A 21,932-nucleotide genomic window follows, 5' to 3' on the forward strand; every position below is an offset into this window, starting at 1 on the left:
GGCGCAGCGGCGCAAATTCGTGAATGTTCGCGCGGGGAGTGTGACGAGGAAGTGCGGGGGCGCGCGTGGGTCCTGCGGTGCGTTCGGAGTCGTGGAGGGCATTGCCCGGGACGATGCACATGAAGGCGAAGACCGGCGCCTTCACCGTCCTTCCTGAGGGCACCCTTCCCGGCGCCCCCTCCACCTCGAACTTGCCTGTAAGGCTCCCCATCATGACCTAGGTTGTGTTTCTCGGGGCTCAGAGGAGTGGGGGCGCCGAACTAGATGCGGAAAAAGTCAGATTCAAACATACATCGTTTGAAATGAAATAGTTTTTAAGCCTTGAAAGCAAAACAGCAGACCTCTTGATGTTGTCCTCCCTGCTGCCCCTTATCATGGGTCCCCAGAGTTCACTGCAGCATTTCGGCGTTTCTTCTAAGGCTTGTTCCCTGCCCCCCCCCCCCCCCCCCCCCTGGCATTTTCTGTCATTCTTTGATATTTTAAGTCGTAGATATGTCTATTGCCTGGAAAATGAGGATCAGGTTCTTTTCCCACACCTGACGATGCTTCCATGAAGTCTAGTTCATTGTTACATCAATTTGCATTATATTAAAGTTCACATTTTTCTTACTAATCACATTATTATACACAGTACATAACTAAACACAGAATTATAGTAGTTACCGCACCCGGAAACAAACCTGCTTACACTGTGAAGACGGGTGAATTCCTGCATGGCCATCGCCTGTGGTTTGTGCCAACTTTGAAACACCTGTTCAGAGGAAGGGAAGCTTCTTAACCCTTTGCACTCGCTTGCCTTTTTCTCAATTCCTTTATTCTAATGCTAACCGTGTCGAGTCACACTCGACATCCGAGTGCAAAAGGTTAAAATGAGTAATTCTCAGAGGGGGCGCTTCCGTTTTTCCAGTCGATTGGCATTCATTTCTAACCAAGCAAGACAAAAGAAAGCATCATCCGTGCCCAGAGGGGATCTCTATGTTTAAATGTATTTTGTTAGGCAAACATGGTATTAATGCATTCACACATTCAAGCCATATTTATTCAATCCCTTCTATGCTTGTGACACTTATCCAGAAACTGTGATACAGAGGTGAACAAAAGACAAAAAGCCCCTTGCCCTTTTGGAACTTACAGGTTGGGGGAAACAGATAAACATATGGAGAGAGAATATGTCAGGGAATAATAAATGCTGCGAGGAAAAACAAACTAGAATATGGAGAAAGTGCAGGAGGGAGTGAGTAGAGACTGCTAACCATTTTCCAATATCCATAGTCTCTGCCCCCTCAACCCCCGTTTTTAAAAATTAGTAATAGAACCCTTGCGCCTGGATCCATCCATGTGACTAAGTCCTGGCCAATGGGACGTTAGTGTGTTTATGACCTACTGTGAGTGATCTTAAAGCAGTGTTGGAGGGTTTGTTCCCCTCGTTGTCCCTTTCTTATTTCCGCTTGCTGGGATGTGGATGTCATGGCTTACATTCTTGAATGGTGAAGTAGAAGCCACATGCTGAAAATGGCAGAACAACAGGATAAAAGAAGCCTAGGTTCTGACACCATGGAGCACCATAGTAGGAGCCTTGGACTGCCCATCTCTGGACTTTTTTTTTTTTACATGAGAAATCATCTTCTAGTTTAAGTCACTGCTGAGTGGCTTAGACCAGTGGTCGGCAAACAGCGGCTCGAGAGCCACATGCGGCTCTTTGGCCCCTTGAGTGTTCTAACGCCACTTCAAAAGAGACTCGCCCAGGCCGAAAACCGACTTCTGCACATGGGCCACGAAGTTTCAATCGCACTGTATGTGCGTGCCCGCACGTGGTATTTTGTGGAAGAGCCACACTCAAGGGGCCAAAGAGCTGCATGTGGCTCGCGAGCCACCCTTTGCCAACCACTAGCTTAGATCTATGATCTTAATCAATAGGAGGGTGGCTATTTTTTTCTTCCTCTTTTTTTTTGTTTGTTTTCTTTATACCTATCATTTATTAATCAACATTTTGTTACTATTTTTGCCAAAAGATACTTTTCTTCTCAATATGATTAAATTCATTTATCAGCTTCTCAGTTTCACCCAGAGTTATCTTTTGGGAGTCCTTTGTTCTCTTGCTCCAGTGTGGTCTAGTTCTCTAAGATGCATCTCTTTTCACTGACCTGGGGAATCTCATTTGCCTTAGGTTGGACCTTTCTAAGATTTTGTATCTCCTTTTTCCTCCTAATTTTAGGAGAGGGTACATGGAAATTAGACTTTTGAGACTTGCATCTCTAGAAATGTTTTATTCTGCCAACTCTCTTGATTCATATTTTGGGTAGGTATAACATTCTACATTGAAAATAATTTTTCCTCCTATTTTTAAAGGCAATTCTCCATTTTATTACAGCTTCTAGGTATACTTTTGTTTCATTCTGAATACTATTTTTTTTATGTGACTTGTTTCTCTCCCTTTGGAACCTTTTATGTTTTTCTCTTTGTCCCAGTGTTCTGAAATTTCACAATATCCATTGTTCCTCATTCAGTGTACCCTCTTAATTTGGACACTTTTCAATCCTGAAAGTTTTATTGTGTTTCTTGGACTTTTTTCTTGTCAGCATGTTATTGTGCCTCCACTATTTTACACCTCTACTTTTTGGATCTAGGTTTTTTGGCGTAAAGTACAATTTTACCTTCTAACTCATCTATTGAATTTTAAACTTCAGCTTTCACAATATTTATTCCCAAAATCTCCTTTTTTATCCCTTCTCCAGAATATTTATTTCTCACTCTCTTTTTAGAAATAATATCCTCTTTTGTTTCGTGGATTCAGTATTTCTGTCTATGAGGGCGTTCATTATAGGTGTTCACTTTTTAATTATTATATCAGGTCTTCTCCATGCATTATTTGTTTCTTTTATGTTTTATTATGTTTTCTATCATTTGATCTGTTTTCTGCCTACACGCTAGTGTTTTTCCGAAAATATTTTTGTTGTGATCCTTGGCTATCAGCTCATATTTTGAAGTAGGCAAAATTTGGAAAACTCTTTTAGTATGGGTGGGGCCTGACAAATAGTGGGTTTCACTGCGGAGTTGGCTGACCGGGCTATTTAATTGAGGGGAAATATCCCTGTCTGTTATCTGTAAGTCATTTCTCTTAGTCTAGTCCAGTGGTCGGCAAACCGCGGCTCGCGAGCCACATGCGGCTCTTTGGCCCCTTGAGTGTGGCTCTTCCACAAAATACCATGGCCTGGGTGAGTCTCTTTTGAAGAAGTGGCGTTAGAAGAAGTTTAAGTTTAAAAAATTTGGCTCTCAAAAGAAATGTCAATCGTTGTCCTGTTGATATTTGGCTCTGTTGACTAATGAGTTTGCCGACCACTGGTCTAGTCAGTTACCCCTGTGAGGAAACTTCCATGGTCCCATCTGTGTGTTATAAGCCCTATTGCCAATTTCCTATAACTGAGGAGGGAAGGAGGCTGGATCTCTCAGTATTTTCTAGGTAGCCATTCGCTTAATTTTTATGTTCAGGACTGGTTCTGATCCCTTCAGCTGTCTCTGGTATTCATGAACGTGATTCAACTTTTAAAGAGTATATTCAACAGGATAGGCTCAACTGTTGTAATAAATAGATGCCAAAATGTATGTCTCAAACACAATAGGATTTTATTTCTTTAAGAAACTAAAATGTGTTTTCCTCATTGGTAGGCAGTTCTTTCCCACGTGGTGAATTAAGGACCCAGGTTTCTCCTATTCTGTGGCTTTGCCGTCGTGGAGCTCCATCATCAACAGCATCCAGCCAGCAAAATGGCAGAATTTTCAAGATGAAAATATTTAACAGTGAAGATTAAATTTTGTAACTGCAACTTAGGAAAAATGTTGGTGAGTGCTGCTAGGTGTCATATTCACTTTCTCACAGGTTTTAATTATCTTACAAACTCTGAGAGTTAAGCTTTGTCTCCAAGTTAGAAAGGTGAAGTTCTGAGAATTTTCTCAAGTTCACTGTTGCTAAGTGGTACATTGGGGTTTGTGGTGGAAAATTGCCTCTAAACAGTATTTAAAAAGAAATGTTTTTCTGTGGCAGAAAAAAAATTAAAATCCCTAAACTGCCTGGAAGATACCTAGAGGAAGCATTTTGAAAATTATTGTGTATATTCTAAATTTCTGGCAACTGGTCCAAAGGACAGGTAGTCCAAAGCTAGATAAGTCTGGCTTATTAAAGTAGGGTAATGTGGTGATATAAAACAATAGGGTCATTATTTTAGATTGAGTGGACTGAGGTTGCCTATCTAAGGAGGTAAGTAACAAGAAACACCTATCATAGGTGAAAAAATATAAATAATATATCTGTACACTTTTAAGGAAAAGAATAAAGTGAATGCTTGTGCCCCTGCCATCAAGCTTAAGAAAAATACTGTCACTAACTTAGAAATCCAATACATGTTTCTTTCTGGTCACATTCTCCTCCCTACAATACCCTTCCTAACCTCTCTCAAGTAACCATGGCTCCAAATTTTATATTAATAATTTCATTCATTTTTTAAAAAATTCAACTACATTTGTATGTAACTATAAATAATATATTGTTTTGCTTTTGGCTATTTTGGAATCAGAATACTAACTTTCTATAAATGGAATCAGACTATTATTCTGTCACTGGATTTTTAGCTTTGACATAAGGTTTTTGAAAGTCACGTATTTTGATGCAGTCACAGTAATTAATACATTTCTCTGCTGTATGCAATTTCATTGTATGTATATATCTTTATTTGTTCATTTGACTACTATCGACAAAGATATTTTGAATTTTTAAGTAGATATTTATTGTTTCCATTAACCATTTTTGTATGCCATAAACCCTTTTGAAATTTTGTGAGTCTATGGAATCCTAATAGTTTTATATGGTTAATAAATACATAGGGTTTTGTATATAACTAAATGATTCTTTACAAAGAAATAGACATGCTTCTTTATTAAGGTACTAAATAACAAGATCTATCCTTAGACTTAACAGCTATAATAATTTTAGATATTTGCAACAACTCTAAATGGAATTTGACAATATCTATGTTATTTACTGGCCACAAAGTCACAGGTCCTATTAATAATATTGTGATTTATTGCTTATATTTCATAGTCAAAGGAAATGCTTGTTTTCAGTTAGAAGTTGGTGACAATGAAGATGTAACTTTTTTCCATCCAAATTTCCAGACCCTCTGAATTCTATCCATAGACTCTTGGGGATCTATGTACTGGAGGTTACCAAACACTGTTCTAGCATATATACCTAGGAGTGGACTTGCTGCGTCATAAATATGTATCTATCTTTACTAAATAGTGCCAAATTGTCTTATATATACTTATACCCTTAATTAAAGTGGGTGAGGTTTTTCTGACAAATTTTTTATTATTGTCCATTTGGTTTGATGAATGTGAAGATGTGTTTTTATACCTCACATAACAAATAGGTGTCAGTTAAAGGGTGGAAGAAATTATATGATGTGGGCAGAAGCAACACTCAACTTAATGGTGTTCCTATTTGGTTTTGTTCGTAAGTCAGGCTCGTGCAAATCTTCGGAAGAAAGCAGAAGAGGTGGATCCAGTGCTAGCCCAGCTGGAAGCTTGTATTTTGGTGACACATCCTGGGTAAGTGCTTTCTTAGTGCTATATTGTGAGGCCACTAGATGGTGGTATAGATTAGTTTTTCCTTAATTAGGTTTCAAATGTGCAGAGGTCCATTTTTGTTGTTTTGAGTTCCTATAACTGAACCTTTAGTTATTTAGAGTGGAGTTAGCTTACAGTTCCTTTTGTGCATGTGGGTGTGATACAGAATTATGTATTGGAAACATTTGAGTAAAGGCGAATTATCATCATAATGTTTATGGATTTGTTTCTTTTTGTTACTAATAAAATAATTAAAAAATATTTTTATTGATTTCAGAGAGGAGGAGAGAAGGAGAGAGATAGAAACATCAATGATGAGAAAGAATCATTCATTGGCTGCCTCCTGCACACCCCACTGGGGATCGAGCCCACAATCCAGGCATATGCCCTGACTAGGAATCAAACCGTGACCTCCTGGTTCATAGGTTGGTGCTCAACCACTGAGTCACACCAGCTGGGCATTAATAAAGTAATTGGTAATAAAAAATAATTGTTTTCAATCAATAATCCTAAAAAAGTTTCATTCTCATATAGATGAGTATTTGTGGAAGTTCCTGTTGTGTAATGAATATTGAATTAAATGCTGTGGGGAAGGAAAAAAGACTGGAGGCTTCTTGAGCTTGTCATCATGTTGTAATACTTCTGTATCAGCCTCTTTGCTGCAAGCCTTACTAGAATAAATAGCAGGAAAGGTTTGTGAGCAGCTCAATATTAAGTATAGCAGAATTTATTTAACGTTTCTATCAACAAATCAAATTGTTATTATTAATAAAACTCACAAACATATGAGTTTAATGTGTACTCATGATATCTCCTTTTAGATATCCTATAGTAACTGGTTTTTCTTATGTTTTGCATTTGAAAATAAATTTAGAGCCAGTGATATTTTAAAACTTCTCATTAATAAATGGAATCATTTCCCCAAATAGGCTTTCTAAGTCTATTGTTTTGAATAATTCTTATTCCTTGCAATTGGAGTTGGGGAGAAGTATTTCTGGGCCTGTGCTACTTGTTTTATATTTGTGTTACTAAATATCTGGTTTCTTTTGTAGGTATAGGTTTAGACATTATTTAGCTTTAAGCACTGGTACACTTAGTTTATAACTTTTTTTTTATGAGTTCCTCTGTGAAGTGAACACCATTGTCCAGTGCTCTCTTCACCTCCACATGTTGTCCCAGATACCCAGCAGCTGACCTATCAATTCACTTTTTCATTTGTTTAGGTTTCCTTGGCCATCATTGATTCCTTTTGCAGCATCTTTATACTTTGTTGTTTCATTTATCCTCAATGTTGTATTGAGGACCAGAGCATTAATGTAAGGGGCTTGTAGGCTGTGTCCACACACAGTGGATCTATAATCTCTTTTGCCCTTTGTTAGGTCCTTCAGGATATCGCCTAGGATTTTCCCCAACACACTTCATGATTTAAGTTCAAATGTCCCTCTATGTCTTATGAAGGCTGACAGACACATAGTTTATGAAAATCAGCACTACTCAGATGAAAATTCCATCTGAAAAACATTCTACGTTTATGTCTCAAGATAGCTTAATAGTACTCTGAAAAATAGGCTTCATACTCAAGATGGTTTTCTCATATAAAGACACTGGACATTAAAAATTATAAATCCCAATTTTCCAACTCCCCTGGAGCCATCTGATGCTCCCATTCAGCCCAAAATAAAAATTGAAAACAGTGAAAAGTCATAACTTTACAGGCTGTCTCAGTATAAATCCTATTTCATAGTATTTTTTATTGAATATTCATTGGTTCTGAGCCTGTAAGTTTTTTCAAAGAGGAATGTTGATAGATTCATGTTACTAGAGTATTTTTTATGATTACTTCCTTAATGAGAGTTAGGCCCTTATTTGCTATGTTGAGTTTTTCTTCAGTCCTATGTAGCTGTCCTCTCATTTAAAGAGGTTTTTAGTAAATATTTACTTAAAATTCTCAAATCATAAATCCCATTCCTATTGGTCTTTCTCTCAGAATGTGAATGATGCCTGTTTCACAGACAAAATAACAGCAGATTTTAATATACCTGATGTAATGTAGGAGAAGTGATGGATATGTCTTTTACTTAGTCCTTTCTTATTCTCTTTCATTCACTTTATGAAGTTGATATTTCCATTTTACAGATAAAAACAAAAACAATGAAAAAGAAGCTCACAGAAGCTAAGTGACTGCTACAGGGTAACAGAATGAATAGTTAGAGTTTGCTTATTTATTTTAATTGCTCTCCTGTAATCCAGGATGACTCGTACTGATCTCCCACAGTGACTATGCTGTATTGTTTCTTTTTTAAATTTTATTTATTTTTAAAATTTTTTTAGTAAATCTTTATTGTTCAGATTATTACAGATGTTCCTCTTTTTCCCCCCCATAGCTCCCCTCCACCCAATTCTTCCACCCCTGCCCCATGCCCTTACCCCCCGCCACTGTCTTCATCCATAGGTGTAAGATTTTTGTCCAATCTCTTCCCTCACCTCTCACATCCTCTTCCCTCGCAAGAATTGTCAGTCCACTCCCTTTCTATGCCCCTGATTATATTATATTCACCAGTTTATTCTGTTCATCAGATTTTTTATTCACTTGATTTTTAGATTCACTTGTTGATATATATGTATTTGTTTTCACTTTGTTGTTCATAATTTTTATCTTTACTTTTCTTCTTCTTCCTCTTCTTAGAGGAATACCTTCTTAGAATACCCTTCAGCATTTCATATAATCCTGGTTTGGTGATGATGAACTCCTTTAGCTTTTTCTTGTCTGTGAAGCTCTTTATCTGACCTTCAATTCTAAATGATAGCTTTGCTGGGTAGAGTAATCTTGGTTGTAGGTTCTTGCTGGTCATCACTTTGAATATTTCTTGCCACTTCCTCTGGCCTGCATAGTTTCTGTTGAGAAGTCAGTTGACAGTCATATGGGTACTCCCTTGTAGGTAACTGTTTTTCTCTTGCTGCTTTTAATATTCTCTCTTTGTCTTTTGCTCTTGGTATTTTAATTACGATGTGTCTTGGTGTGGTCCTCTTCGGATTCCTTTTGTTTGGGGTTCTGTGAATTTCCTGGACTTGTAAGTCTATTTCTTTCACAAGGTGGGGGAAGTTTTCTGTCATTATTTCTTCAAATAGGTTTTCAGTATTTTGCTCTCTCTCTTCTTCTGGCACCCCCATAATTCGGATGTTGGTACACTTGAAGTTGTCCCAGAGGCTCCTTACACTATCTTCATATTTTTGTATTCTTTTTTCTTTTTGTTTTTCTGGTTGGGTGTTTTTTGCTTCCTCATATTTCAAATCTTTGGTTTGATTCTTGGGGTCCTTTAGTCTACTGTTGAATTTCTGTATATTATTCTTTATTTCAGACAGTGTATGCTTAATTTCTGACTGGTCCTTTTCCATTTTTTTTTTTTGGCATTCTCATTAAGATCCTTGAAGGTCTCACTAAGTTTCTCAAAAGTTTCTAGAAGATTCTTGAGTAACCTTATAACTGTGGTTTTGAATTCTATATCCAGTAATTTGCTTTCCTCCATTTCTTTCATTCGTGATATGTTTCTTTGTCTCTGCATTTTGGCTGCTTCCCTGTGTTGATGGAGTGGTTTTGTGTGGTAGGTGTCCTATAGGGCCCAGTGACTCAGCCTCCCCAATCACCTGAGGTGGACACTCTTGGTGCACCCCTTTGTGGGCTGTGTGCACAGTCTTGTTGTAGTTAAGCCTTGATTGCTGTTTGTACACTGGGAGGAATTGACCTCCAGGCCAATTGGCTGTGAGGACCCGCTGTGTCTATAATGGAAGAACTGCTGTGCTGGAGACACCCTTATGGGGCAGGACTTGCTTCAGTGGGGCTTTGGTGCTCACTGAGTCTGCCCCTTGAGTGTGTCACTTATGGATGTGATGAGTTGAAATCTGGTGTCATCTCTCACTGACCACTAGGTACACTGGCTCCTGAATCTCCAAGGAAGTGCAATTCAGCTAATGCCTGAGGCCACCCAGCAGGAGCTACAGGGAGATCTGCAGATTTCTCCTCTTTGTTTGGGTTTTGGAAGTTTTGGGCCTGTCTGAACCAGCTGCAGTTTGTTAGGTTAAGCTGCGAAAGGGCAGGCCATTCCTATGCAAAATCTGCTGTGCACAGTTTGGGTAGGTTTGTAAATTGGGTGGGGCAGGGTCTCAGGGAATCACCAGGGTGGAGCAAACAGTGATGGCTGCCAGTCAGCTGTCTCTGTGTCTCCATTCCTCCCTGCGTCACGCGCCCCAGCGTGGTAAACAATGATTCCTACAAGCACCTCTGCAAGAAAGCTACCCTCATTTTCCGACCTGACCAGCTTCTCCCCGTAGGAGTCTGGGTCCCCAGAGTCTCTCCGGAAACTGGAGTTCAGAGCAGTCGGGAGCTTGTATCTCCTTCCCGATTGAAAAAAACAGCACACCCAGTCGTCAGCCTGATTCACGTGCCTCTGTACCTCTGCTTTTCCGCATCTCTGCACGTCCTACACAGTCTCAATGTGCTTTTTTCTTTCCTTCTAGTTGTAGAACTTCTACTCAGCCAGCTTTCCCGTGGTTCTGGGTGATAGTTATTTTGTCTTTTAGTTGTAGTTTTGGTGTGGTTATGAGAGGCAGCACATACAGGTGTGTACCTTATGCCGCCATCTTGGTTTCTTGTATTGTTTCTTTTAAAGTTGCTAAGAGAGTAAATCTTTTTAAAAAATACAGTTTTATTGATTTCAGAGAGGAAGGAAGAGGGAGAGAGAGAGATAGAAACATCAGTGATGAGAAAAAATCATTGATTGGCTGCCTCCTGCACACAGCCCCCCCCCCCCCCCCCACTGGGGATCTAACTCATAACCTGGGCATATGCCCTGACTGGGAATTGAGCCGAGAATTCCTGGTTCATAAGTTGACGTTCAACCACTTAGCCACACCAGCTGGGCTAATTTTTTATTTTAATCAGTGTCAAGTTATAAGCCCAACAAGTTATTACATGTATGTATAACTGGGTTTGTTGGACTCGGCCTGATCTATTACAAACGTTTCTTTTAAAACTCCCTGAATTTCTTTCTTGTAGCTCTAAGAGTAGAAGCTGCAGTCTGTTTTTGGGGTAAATTCACTCTTTACTTTGGGAAGGACCATGTTGAGGGGTGCTTTGAGTCAGGTATTCATTCTTTTTTACTGGGAGAAGTGCTGATTTTTATGGAAGAAGGAAATGAGTAGACACTATCAATCTTGTAGCAGAACAGGAGCTAAAGAGGAAAATGGACTTAAGGGGGACCCTGTGAATGGGGATGGCTAAAAGATATCAAGAACAGTAATATTTAATATTGGTTTATTTTTCTAACTGATAATAATTTCTCTATCTTATTTTCAAGCCTAACTAAAGTTATTACACAGAGTGGCATTTTGAATGTGGATATGTAGGAGACTCAATATCTCTTCTTTGTGGATAAAAGGTACTGTTGAGAGCTTACGCAACATAGAGCATACAACATTACCAGAGAGGGAAAATTTAGAACAGTAGTGTGGCGTAAAGAAAACATACCCATGCACACCAAAAACTAGGAAAATGTTATCACTCTTCAGAAATTATTAGGGAGATGGTTGGAATACCTGCAGTTTAGAAATTAGATTATTTAGTTCTTAAAGGAAGGCTAGAGAACTTGAGACCACCTAGGTAATATATCCTCATGTTTTTAGTTTTTGCCTCAAATGTGAGAGGGGTGCAGGGCACAAAGGAATACTTTAATTAGGGCCATATGATTGAGTATAAGTGATGAAAATTCAACTCAAAACTAGTGTTTTATTGACTCATCTACCTAATCTACCTAATAAAAGAGTAACATGCTAATTGACCAATGCCCACCAGCCAATCAGGAGTGAGTATGCAAATCAACCCAACAAAGATGGTGGTTAATTTGCATACGCAGGTGCTGAGTGGCGGGGGGCGGGGCGGAAAGCTTGCATCTACACCATGGCGACAGTGCATGCGTTTTGCACCGCCCCAGCCGCTCAGGGCCTCTGGGCAGCTTGGGAAGGCAGGAAGGCGTCTCCAGGGCTGGAGCAGAAAGGCAGTGCTGGCAGCCAGGGAAAGGAAGGCCCATTCTTGCACGAATCTTCATGCATCGGGCTTCTAGTCGTTACTAATAAAATGGTAATATACTAATTAGACTGGATCAACCGGACATCTGACCTCCTTCCAGACAAAGCCACGGTGGCAGGGGTTGAGGCAGAGGTGGTTAGGGGTGATCAGGCCATCAGGAGAACAAGCAGTTAGGGGCGATAAGGCCATCATGGGAGCAAGCACTTAGGGGCGATCAGGCCGGTAGGGGAGCAAGCAGTTAGGGGGCAATCAGGTCGGCAGGGGAGAGCAGTTAGGAAGCGATCAGATTGGCAGGGGAGGGCAGTTGGAGGTGATCAGGCTGGCAGGCAGAGGTGGTTAGGGGTAATCAGATAGGTATGCAGGCGAGTGGTTAGGAGCCAGCAGTCCTGGATTATGAGAGGGATGTCCGACTGCTGGTTGGACATCCCCTGAGGGGTCCCGGAATGAAGAAGGTGCAGGCCTGGCTGAGGAACCACCTTCCCCCACCCCGTGCACGAATTTTGTGCACCGGGCCTTTAGTATAATTAAAAAGAATAATTCTGAATCTAACTTTAGACACAGCTGGATCAAGGAGTTAAAATAATAGGCTCAGACACACCCTCCCTCCATCATTCAATATTCCTTTGCCTCTCGGGTTCTTCGCACATGTTGGTAAAGATTGACTCCACATTTACAGTGGACTAGTTTAGCAACCGTAGTAGAAAGAATGCTTCTCATCTCTTTCTGAGAGACAACATTCTTGGGTTGAGTGTAATTAGCCTGGCAGGACTCACTTGCTATGCTAAATGAATCGCTGGACCAGAGCGATTTGCTTCTTTAATTGCTTAAGCTTTTGTTCCACGCTTTTCACTATTTCCAGAGGGTAGGGTCATACCCATCTAGTACCACGTGTTCCTAATGGGACCGTTTAATTGTCAAAAGGAAAAAACATACAATCTTACTACAAGAGGGGATGCTGGAAAATAAAACAATAGATGTTCAATCACAATGACTGAGAAAAGGAGACAGAAAAACAGAAGGGAGAGAAATGAAGTAGATGGAAGAGAGGAAAGGACAAGAAGGAGGAGAAAATGGAGAAAAGAAAAGAGGGAGAGAGAGAAAGAGAGGAGAAAGATCACAGAGAGAAGAGAGATTCATCTTGAGGAAAAACCACGCACCCTTATGGGACCCTGGGCAGAACTATATACAGTTAGAAATCTTAGACAAGACACTATTCCGAAGATTTTAATGAGCATTCTGTCTTGAAAATAATATGAACTTTACAAGCAGATAAGTTCCCTTGATTTCATCTGTGAATACAAAAGATTTGATCTGTTCCCACTCCATAAGACAGTCCAATGATTTCATCAAGATGTTTTTGAGTTCATTGACTAGGGCTTCATGTACACAAAAAGGACTGACCCATAGTATAAATGACTGCAGTCAGGTAGGCTGAACAGGTAGAAAAGGCTTTTATTCTTCTTTCAGCAGAATTAATTCTCAGTATGGAAGAGAGGATGAAAACATAGGAGATGAAAATTAACAGTAGAGGAGTCATCAATACAAGAATACTTGCCACTGTCATAATAAGCACATTCATGGAAATATCTGAACATATGAGTTTAGGATGAGCCAGAATCTCACAAGTAAGATGGTTAATGATGTTATTCCCACAGAAAGGCAATGCTGTTGTTAGTACTTTTTTCACAAAGGATTTTAGACAGCCTATGATCCAAGACCATGCAGCCATGTGCACAAACAGCACCCTGTTCATGATGATGGGGTACTTCAGTGGGTTACAGATGGCCACATGCTGGTCATAGGCCTTCACACCCAGGAGTACACACTCAATGGAGCCCAAACCAAGAGAGACAACCATCTGCAGAGCACTGCCACCTGAGGAGCTGGATTTTCTCTTATCCCTAAACATGATGAGCATTGGGGGGGATGGATGATGATGTATAACAGATGTATAAGAATGAGAGGTTTCCAAGGAAGAAATACATGGGGGTGGGAAGGTGAGAATCTAGGATACTGATGATAATGAAGAGGCTATTTCCCAGGAGGATTACCACAAACATGCTGAGGCAGAGCACAAAAAGAAAAAGTTGGAGCTCTGAGTATTGGGAAAGTCCTACCAGAAAGAATTGGTCACGGCTGAGTAATTCCCCATCTATTTGTGTCCATCCACCTTCAAGGTTTAGAAAAGGACAAGACTCAGGGAATTTTGATCTTTTAAAATGTAGATGTAGCAAATGACTTTCACTTCTATTATTTTGTTTTATGTTTTACTAGAGTCTCAGTGCTTGATATTCGTGCACAGGGGTGTGTGTCCCTCAGCCCAGCCTGCACCCTCTCCAGTCTGGGACCCCTCGAGGGATGTCTGACTGCCTCTTTAGGCCCGATCCTACCAGGAGCAAGAGCCTACCAGGATCGGGCCAAAACGGGCAGTTGGACATCCCTCTCACAATCCAGGACTGCTGGCTCCCAACTGCTCGCCTGCCTACTTTCCTGATTGCCCCTAACCGCTTCTGCCTGCCAGCCTGATCACCCCCTAACCACTCCCCTGCCAGCCTGATTGATGCCTAACTGCTCCACCGCCAGCCTGGTTACCCCTAACTGCCCTCCCCTGCAGGTCTGGTCACCCCTAACTGCCCTCCCCTGCAGACCTGGTCCCCCCCAACTGCTTTCCCCTGCAGGCCTGGGTCCCTCCCAACTGCCCTTCCCTGCAGGCCTGGTCGCCCCCAACTTCCCTTCTCAACTGGCCTAGTCACCCCTAACTGCCCTCCCCTGCAGGCTTGATCACTCCCAACTGCCCTCCCTTGCAGGCCTGTTCCCTCCCAACTGCCCTCCCCTGCTGGCCATCTTGTGGAGGCCATCTTGTGTCCACATGGGGGCAGCCATCTTATGTGTTGGAGTGATGGTCAATTTGCATATTACTCTTTTATTAGATAGGATAGAGGCCTGGTGCACTGGGGGCCAGCTGGTTTGCCCTGAAGGGTGTCCTGGATCAGGGTGGGGTTCCCTTGGGGCATGGGGCGGCCTGGGCAAGGATCCTGTGGTGGTTTGCAGGCCAACCATGCCCCCCAGCAACCCAAGCGGAGGCCCTGGTATCTGGGATTTACTTATCTTCTATAATTGAAACTTTATAGCCTTGAGCAGAGCCAAGCCTCCTGCTTGCTCCGTGGCTGCAGCCATTTTTGTTGGATTTATTTATCTTCTATATTTAAAACTTTGTAGCGGAGGCCAAGGCAGGCCAGAGCTGTGGGAGCTTGGCTTCATCCATCGCCGGGGGCAACCCAAGCCTCCTGCTCTCTTCAAGCTCCGTGGCTGCTGCCATTTTTGTTGGGATTTATTTATCTTCTATAATTGAAACTTTGTAGCCTTGAGTAGAGGCCTAGGCCTGCCAGGGTGTGCGGAAAGCTTGGCTTCCTCCATTACCGGGGAAACCCAAGCTTCCTGCTCTCTCCGTGGCCGCAGCCATCTTGGTTGGGTTAATTTGCATACTTGCTCCTGATTGGCTGGTGGCATGGCTTGTGGGTGTAGTAGAGTGATGGTTAATTTGCATATTACTCTTTTATTAGATAAAATTCTTAGAACAGATCCTGTTCTTCAGATTGATACATTTTTTATCTTATTTCTATGGCATTTCCATGTTTGAGTGAGGAAGAAATCAGATTATGCTAGTTTGCTCTTTTCAGAACTGGGCTATATCACCTTTTTATTGAATGGTTAATTAGATTAAAAAGTTAATAAGAAATAAACAGCCTTCTTACTGAGACCTATCTTTGAACTGAGTTACATTAGATTGTCCTGTGTTATTTTTCCCATGCCTCCATCTCTTTCTATTAACCACATAATCACATTAATTGTTGTGTTGTTGTTTTTCTTAATTTAAATCACACCTCTGATCCTTTCACTGCTTGGCTTTGGGATATCCCATTTAAATTCTAATGAACTAATCACAATTTGATGTCCTGGTTCTGTTCTTTATATCATGGATTAATTGGTAGTTACTTGTTTGCCTTTGACTATCCCTACAATCTGTCATGTTATGTCTTTCTAGATTCTTTCCTGCCAGGTACAAAGCCCTCCTGTTAAGAGAACATGCTACAAGCAAGTGAGAGAATGATTATGAGTCTGTGAGAGAGACTCTTATGATGAAATGAGTGAATACACTGATCATAATGTAGCTGTACTATGGTGAATATTTACCATTTTGATAAACTTTAGCCTGAGGATCTAGATGAGGTTCTGTGTTCGTTCAACAAAAAATGTATGAAACATTGCTCTTATATAACTTCAAGGTGATGAAACTAAATTTTCTAGGCTTATTATGAAATTAAAATTTTGTTCACAATTTAGATAAAATATACCATATTTCTGGCATATAAGATGACTTTTTAACCCAGGAAAATCTTCTCAAAAGCTGGGGTTTTATATGCCGGAAAATACGGTACTCACTCTCAGCTCCAGGACTGGGACAGTGGCTTGCGGGGGGGGGGGGGGGGGGGGGGGGGGGGGGAATATAGGTACCGTATTTTCCGGTGTATAAAACCCCAGCTTTTGAGAAGATTTTCCTGGGTTAAAAAGTCGTCTTATACGCCGGAAAATACGGTAACCATGTTTGAGTAAATTATTTTAGGAGACAGAAGAGGTTGGAGCCAAATTAAGTGTCTGGTCCTTAATTATGTTGTTAATTTGTCTTTAGACAGACTGAAATGGACAGATGTACCAGCTGCCTCATAAAGGGATAAGAAGATGGCATGTGAATGCCATATAAGTAAGAGATACAGAGGGGCCTGGGAGTTAGGGAACCAGAGAAGTGTGTGCCAGCCACTCCAGGTGAAAGTGAGGATTGATGCATGGCCCAGCAAGAGGGAGAGCATTGTGAAGGCAGAAGCCACGGCAAACTCTGAAGAATAGTCAGGCAGTTTGCAGTAGGGGAGCTGATCCCAGATATTAAGACCCTAGACCAGTGATGGCGAACCTATGACACGCGTGTCAGCACTGACACGTGTAGCCATTTCTGATGACACGCGGCCGCTGAGGCGGCCGCATGCCGAGGATGAAACATTTGCTGCTCCTGAGGATGAAACATTTGCGATTAGAGTCTTGGAGTTAGTGTCTAACTAGTCGCAAATGTTTCATCCTCCCCTATTAGACACTCTGTGCCGAAGGTCTGTAGGCCAAAACAACAGAAGTCCGGCACAGAGCGTCTAGTTCTGGGACTTCCCGTTAAGCCGGGATCTTTGCCCTCACTTCCGCCGGCAGAGCAGGGAGCAGCAGAACACAGCGGGGGATGCATCTCTGGGGGCCTGCCATTACCAGTAACCAAATAACAGTTAACCACAGCAACCATTATCTACTGTTCTGGGGTGTCATGGATTTCTAATCCATCATTACTGAGATAAGTGAGGGGGAGGCTGGGAGAGGGAAGGGTTTGTGGCGTGCTATGGGTGCCGTTTCCCGCCATTAGAAATAGCGGCAGCCATTTTAATTCACATAAGGAACACCATCTTGCTCCATAGTGCAGACTCCATTTCACCACTATTACTGTTGTGCATCCTTATTAACCCTGCCCTTTCCTAAAAGACAGTTATATGCACCATTTTGTGGTTAGTTAGGCTAGTTAACCCCTAATTGCCTGCAGGCCTAACAAGCCATCTATAATTCTATCTTCTGTCACTGCCCCCCCTGATGGAGAACCCAAAAAATAAAAAACTAAGGTTAATAAAGGAAGTGGTAGTAGCAGTGGCCGACCCTTTCAAGAGACATGGACTGAGATGTATGGCTTTATAGAAAAAAAATGGCAGATCATTTTGCGTTCTATGTACTGAAACGGTAATAAGCAGAACATGGAATATAAATAGACATTTTGAAACTAATCATTCCCAGCTCTTGGAAAAAAGTGAGGATGAAAGGAAGGAATACATTTCCAGTCAGCTACACCTTTATAAGAGCCAATCTAATTCCACCCTTAAATTTATGAAAGGCTCTACAAATTTAACATCTGCAAGTTTGAGCATTGCTCACTCTATAGCTCAGCATGGAAAAGCACTCAGTGAGGGAGAATTTATTAAAGAAACTCTCCTAAGATGTGCACCAGCTCTATTTCACGATATGCAGAATAAAGATGCAATTATTAAGAGAATATCTGAGTTACCACTCAGTGGAAATATCATAAAAGACCGAATAATGAGACTGAACACAAACGTACAACATCAATTAAAGAGAGACATAAGGAAGTGTAAATATTTTTTGATCTCTCTTGATGAAACTACTGATGTCACATCACATGCTCAGTTGGCCATTATTGGTCGATATTCTGATGGTCTCACAATGAGAGAAGAGTTGATAAAGTTAGTATCAGTGTCAACAAGTAAATCAGGAAGCAAAATATGTAAGGTTGTTATACAAACATTTCGTGATCTAAGCATTGATATCTCTAAAGTTGTGTCAGTGACGACAGATGGGGCACCAAATATGGTGGGGAAAAAAGTCGGATTTGTCAAATGGTTTACAGAAGCTATTGGACATCCGATTGTGCCTTTTCATTGTATTATCCATCAGGAGGCTTTATGTGCCAAGGCAGGATTCACCGACTTAAACGACTTAATGTAAGTTGTTACAAAAATAGTTAATTTAATAGCTGCTCGCCCCCTTCACAAGCGAGAATTTTCGGCACTTTTACTGGAGGTTTATTCCACCTACAGTGGACTGCTGATGTACAATAATGTAAGATGGCTGAGCCGAGGCAAAGTTCTTGAGCGCTTTGTGGAGTGCTTTGAAGAAATTAAGGTATTTCTTGACGATTAGGATCTGGGAAACTTTCCTCAGCTTAATGATGATAAGTGGGTCAACACCCTGATGTTTTTTCTTTCTGTTCATATTAATGAACTGAACTTAAAGTTACAAGGTTTTGGCAAAAGTATTGACGTTATGTTTGGATACATAAAAGGTTTTGAAAGTAAAGTTAAAATTTTCAAGCGAGATGTAGAAACTGAAACTTATAAGTATTTTCCTCGAGTAACAAAGTATTTTGAGAAGGCCAGTGCAGCTGTACAAAATGAAATGGAACTCTTGCATATGAAGTACCAGCATGTTTTAGACTCATTACTTGACCAGTTTAGTGATAGATTTAGTCAATTTAGAAGTCTAGAACAGACCATGAAAATAATTAAGTATCCTGATGTAGTAGTCTACAGTAGTTTGGAATTAAATGGTTTCCAATGGATGCAAATTGATGATTTGGAGATGCAACTTGCAGAATTTCAAGACAGTATCTGGGCTCAGGTGTTTGTTGACTTGAGGTCAAAGCTTGAGAATCTGGAAAGGTGCCGCTTGGAGAATCAAGAGGAGTGCCACTACGAACAGGAAATTTGGAGTGCCTGGAACTGACTACCAGACACTTTTAGCACCCTGAAAAATATAGCAATGGCTTTACTCACAATTTTTCCCTCTACATACTTTTGTGAGGCCTTATTCTCAGCGTTAAATAATATCAAAACCAACAAAAGAAACAGATTGACAGATGAAGTTAGTAGCACTTGCTTGGGCCTGAAGTGTACAAAATACCAACCTTCAATTGAAGATTTAGCCAATGAAATTCAGCAACAAAAAAGTCACTAATAGGCAGGTTAGTTAAAGAATTCCCCCTCCCCCTCACTTATCTTAGTTCACGGCACCCCACACAAGCTAAATAATATCAAGACCAACAAAAGAAACTGACTGACGGATGAACAAAGAAGTCACTAAGCAAGTAAGTTAAATATTTAGTTTTTGGTTTATTAAATACAATTATATATAACAATTATACATTTATGTTATTTAAACTATAAATATCGCGAAATAATGTTTTTTCCTCAAAGTGACACACTACCCGAGTTATGCTCAGTTTTTTGGCGAAGTTTGACACACCAAGCTTAAAAGGTTGCCCATCACTGCCCTAGACATTGGTTTGCCATTCTTGTAATGGGTTGTAGTACCTGGCAGAGGACTAAAGTGATGCATGGTATCTAGGGAAGAAGCAGACAGAGTCTCCGGAACAAGATGATCTCAGTAAACACTGAATGAATGAAATCAGAAGGGAGATAAGATGATAGACTAGGGCTTGGAAATGTTGAAGCACAGTAATTAATCATGAGTCTCAATAAGTTCATCCTAATTGTTTCTTCGTACCATATTTGTCCTGGAAAGGGGTAGAGTGTTGAAGCTATAGTCATATTTATGTGGTGGGAAGGTACCTTTGAGACAATAGAATAAATTCTGTGTCTACCAGAGTGGCTTAGAGAAATACACTAAATATTTTCTCTTCTTTCTCATTGAAAAATTCTAAAAACAGTACTGTCTCACAGTAGTTCCTAGATACCTTCGTTCTAGGAAAGGCCAGAACTGGCAATGATGACAGGTGGGCAACCCAGGCTTGGACTGGATTTCATGTGAGTCCCAGTCACAGGAAGTTAGGTTTGCCAGGTTAGCAAATAAAAATAGATGACGCCCAGTTAAATTTGAATTATTTCTAATTGCCTTCACATATGCACACTGGGATACAAGAAAATTATTGCATAGGAAATACTTGTACTAAAAATTACTTGCTGTTTATCGGAAATAAATTATAAGTATCTATATTAAGTACCTCTTTAATTATATTTCTATAATTATTTGGCTCTACTCTAGCATTATTTTGTTTTACATAATTTGCTTATAAAACTTCTTGCAGTTATATTTGCATTGTAATATAGCTTTACTGTGGTCACATCAAAACTATTTAATTCCTTTGTCCACTGAACATTCATTAATGAAAAAACATGTTCAACATTTGCATTGCAAGCCAGTATACCGAAACTGTATTTGCATAAAGTTAAGAACTCTGAGAATTGGTTTTCAAACTTGATTTGTTGAAGCATAGAATACCATCTTTCATGGCATAAGTTGCTTTCATATTGTTCAAGATTATGTTGCATCTTTTGCTCAACAACTTTTTATGATTATTATCCACTGACAAAAAGGAGTGCTGTTTTCTAATTTTATTCTATTCTTTTTAACAGTATACATAATGATTTTTACTGTTTAATGCTGAAGAGTATTTCATAAACTTCATGTTTAATGATTGATTTCAAAAGATAGTCATGACATAATTATCCACTTCAATCGGAACTTCTTGTACTGTTCAGAAGTAAAGTATGGTTTGCTCATCTCATGGAAATTGTTGATGTGGTCTGTTCTGTGTGTCTCATGTCAATGTGGGCATGACTGAAGGACAGGTTGGATAACTTTGGGGTATTGTGTATATACAGGGTGGTAGGGCTTACAGTTGTTTGTATGGAAAATAATATAATAATAAAATAATACAAGAATAAACTATTTCACAAATTCACAACTGTAAACCTACTTTTGCCCCACCCTGTATTTGAACAGAGGACATGAATGAGAAAAATTAAAATGACTGTGCATATTATTCTGGCTGTTTTAGAGTGACCAGTGATAACAGTTTATGGGCGCTGAGACTACAGGATTTAGAGGTCAAAATAAAGGATATCAGTAGATAATTTATTAAGAACAAAGCATCATTTTGACTTAAGTGTCACAGATTACTAACGCATCTCTCTATCAGATATAGTCAGTTTTAATTTCCAGATCTTGACCATTTGACCTAGGTAGCCATTTTAACTTCGTTCTTCCCGGACAGTGTAAAGTCAGAAGAATTATTTGTTTTGTGAGTTACACTTCAATTAAATTGTATTAGCAACCTTGTATTAATTGCTTCCAAGGGACTTCATCCCAAAAGTACCAGAAAGTTTCTAAATTCTATTCAATCCGCATTGTGAACTTTAAATTGCTTTTGGGATTTAGGAACATCCGCAGAGCAGCACAAACTTTAGGTTGCTCTGGTACTCTGTTGGCTGGTTCTTTAAAGGAGCCTCCTAGTATAATGAATGTAAAGAGCCCACCTTTCATCGTTACTGGAAGTCAGTGCTATTTTGTCACTGGTAAATTATTATTATTTTTTAGCAATAGCAATGGCAGATACTTAATGTTAATGAAAACTGAGAAGCAGATAGTTCCTTGAGTTATCTTACTGAACTTATTGAGATGAAACGTATGAGACTAACCATCTCATAAAATAGTAGGACTTCTGTTTCTGGCATTTTAATGTAGAAATGCTCTATATTCCAGTGAGGTGGGATACAAATAATTATAACATATTGCTAATGCTGAATGATATTTTGAGTGACTTAAACCTTTT

General features: G+C 40.1%; 1 protein-coding gene across 1 annotated transcript; it reads right to left on the reverse strand.

Moving 5' to 3' along the window:
• Window positions 1–13,074: 13,074 nt before the first annotated feature.
• Window positions 13,075–13,856, reverse strand: OR13D1 (olfactory receptor family 13 subfamily D member 1; the record flags this gene model as incomplete). Its single annotated transcript, XM_079791296.1, is given in 4 exon segments — window positions 13,075–13,118; window positions 13,121–13,628; window positions 13,630–13,832; window positions 13,835–13,856. Coding segments are annotated over 4 exon segments (777 nt in total).
• Window positions 13,857–21,932: the final 8,076 nt, after the last annotated feature.

The sequence above is a fragment of the Cnephaeus nilssonii genome, assembly GCF_951640355.1.
Source record: "Cnephaeus nilssonii genome assembly, chromosome: 14".
Classification (NCBI taxonomy): domain Eukaryota; kingdom Metazoa; phylum Chordata; class Mammalia; order Chiroptera; family Vespertilionidae; genus Cnephaeus; species Cnephaeus nilssonii.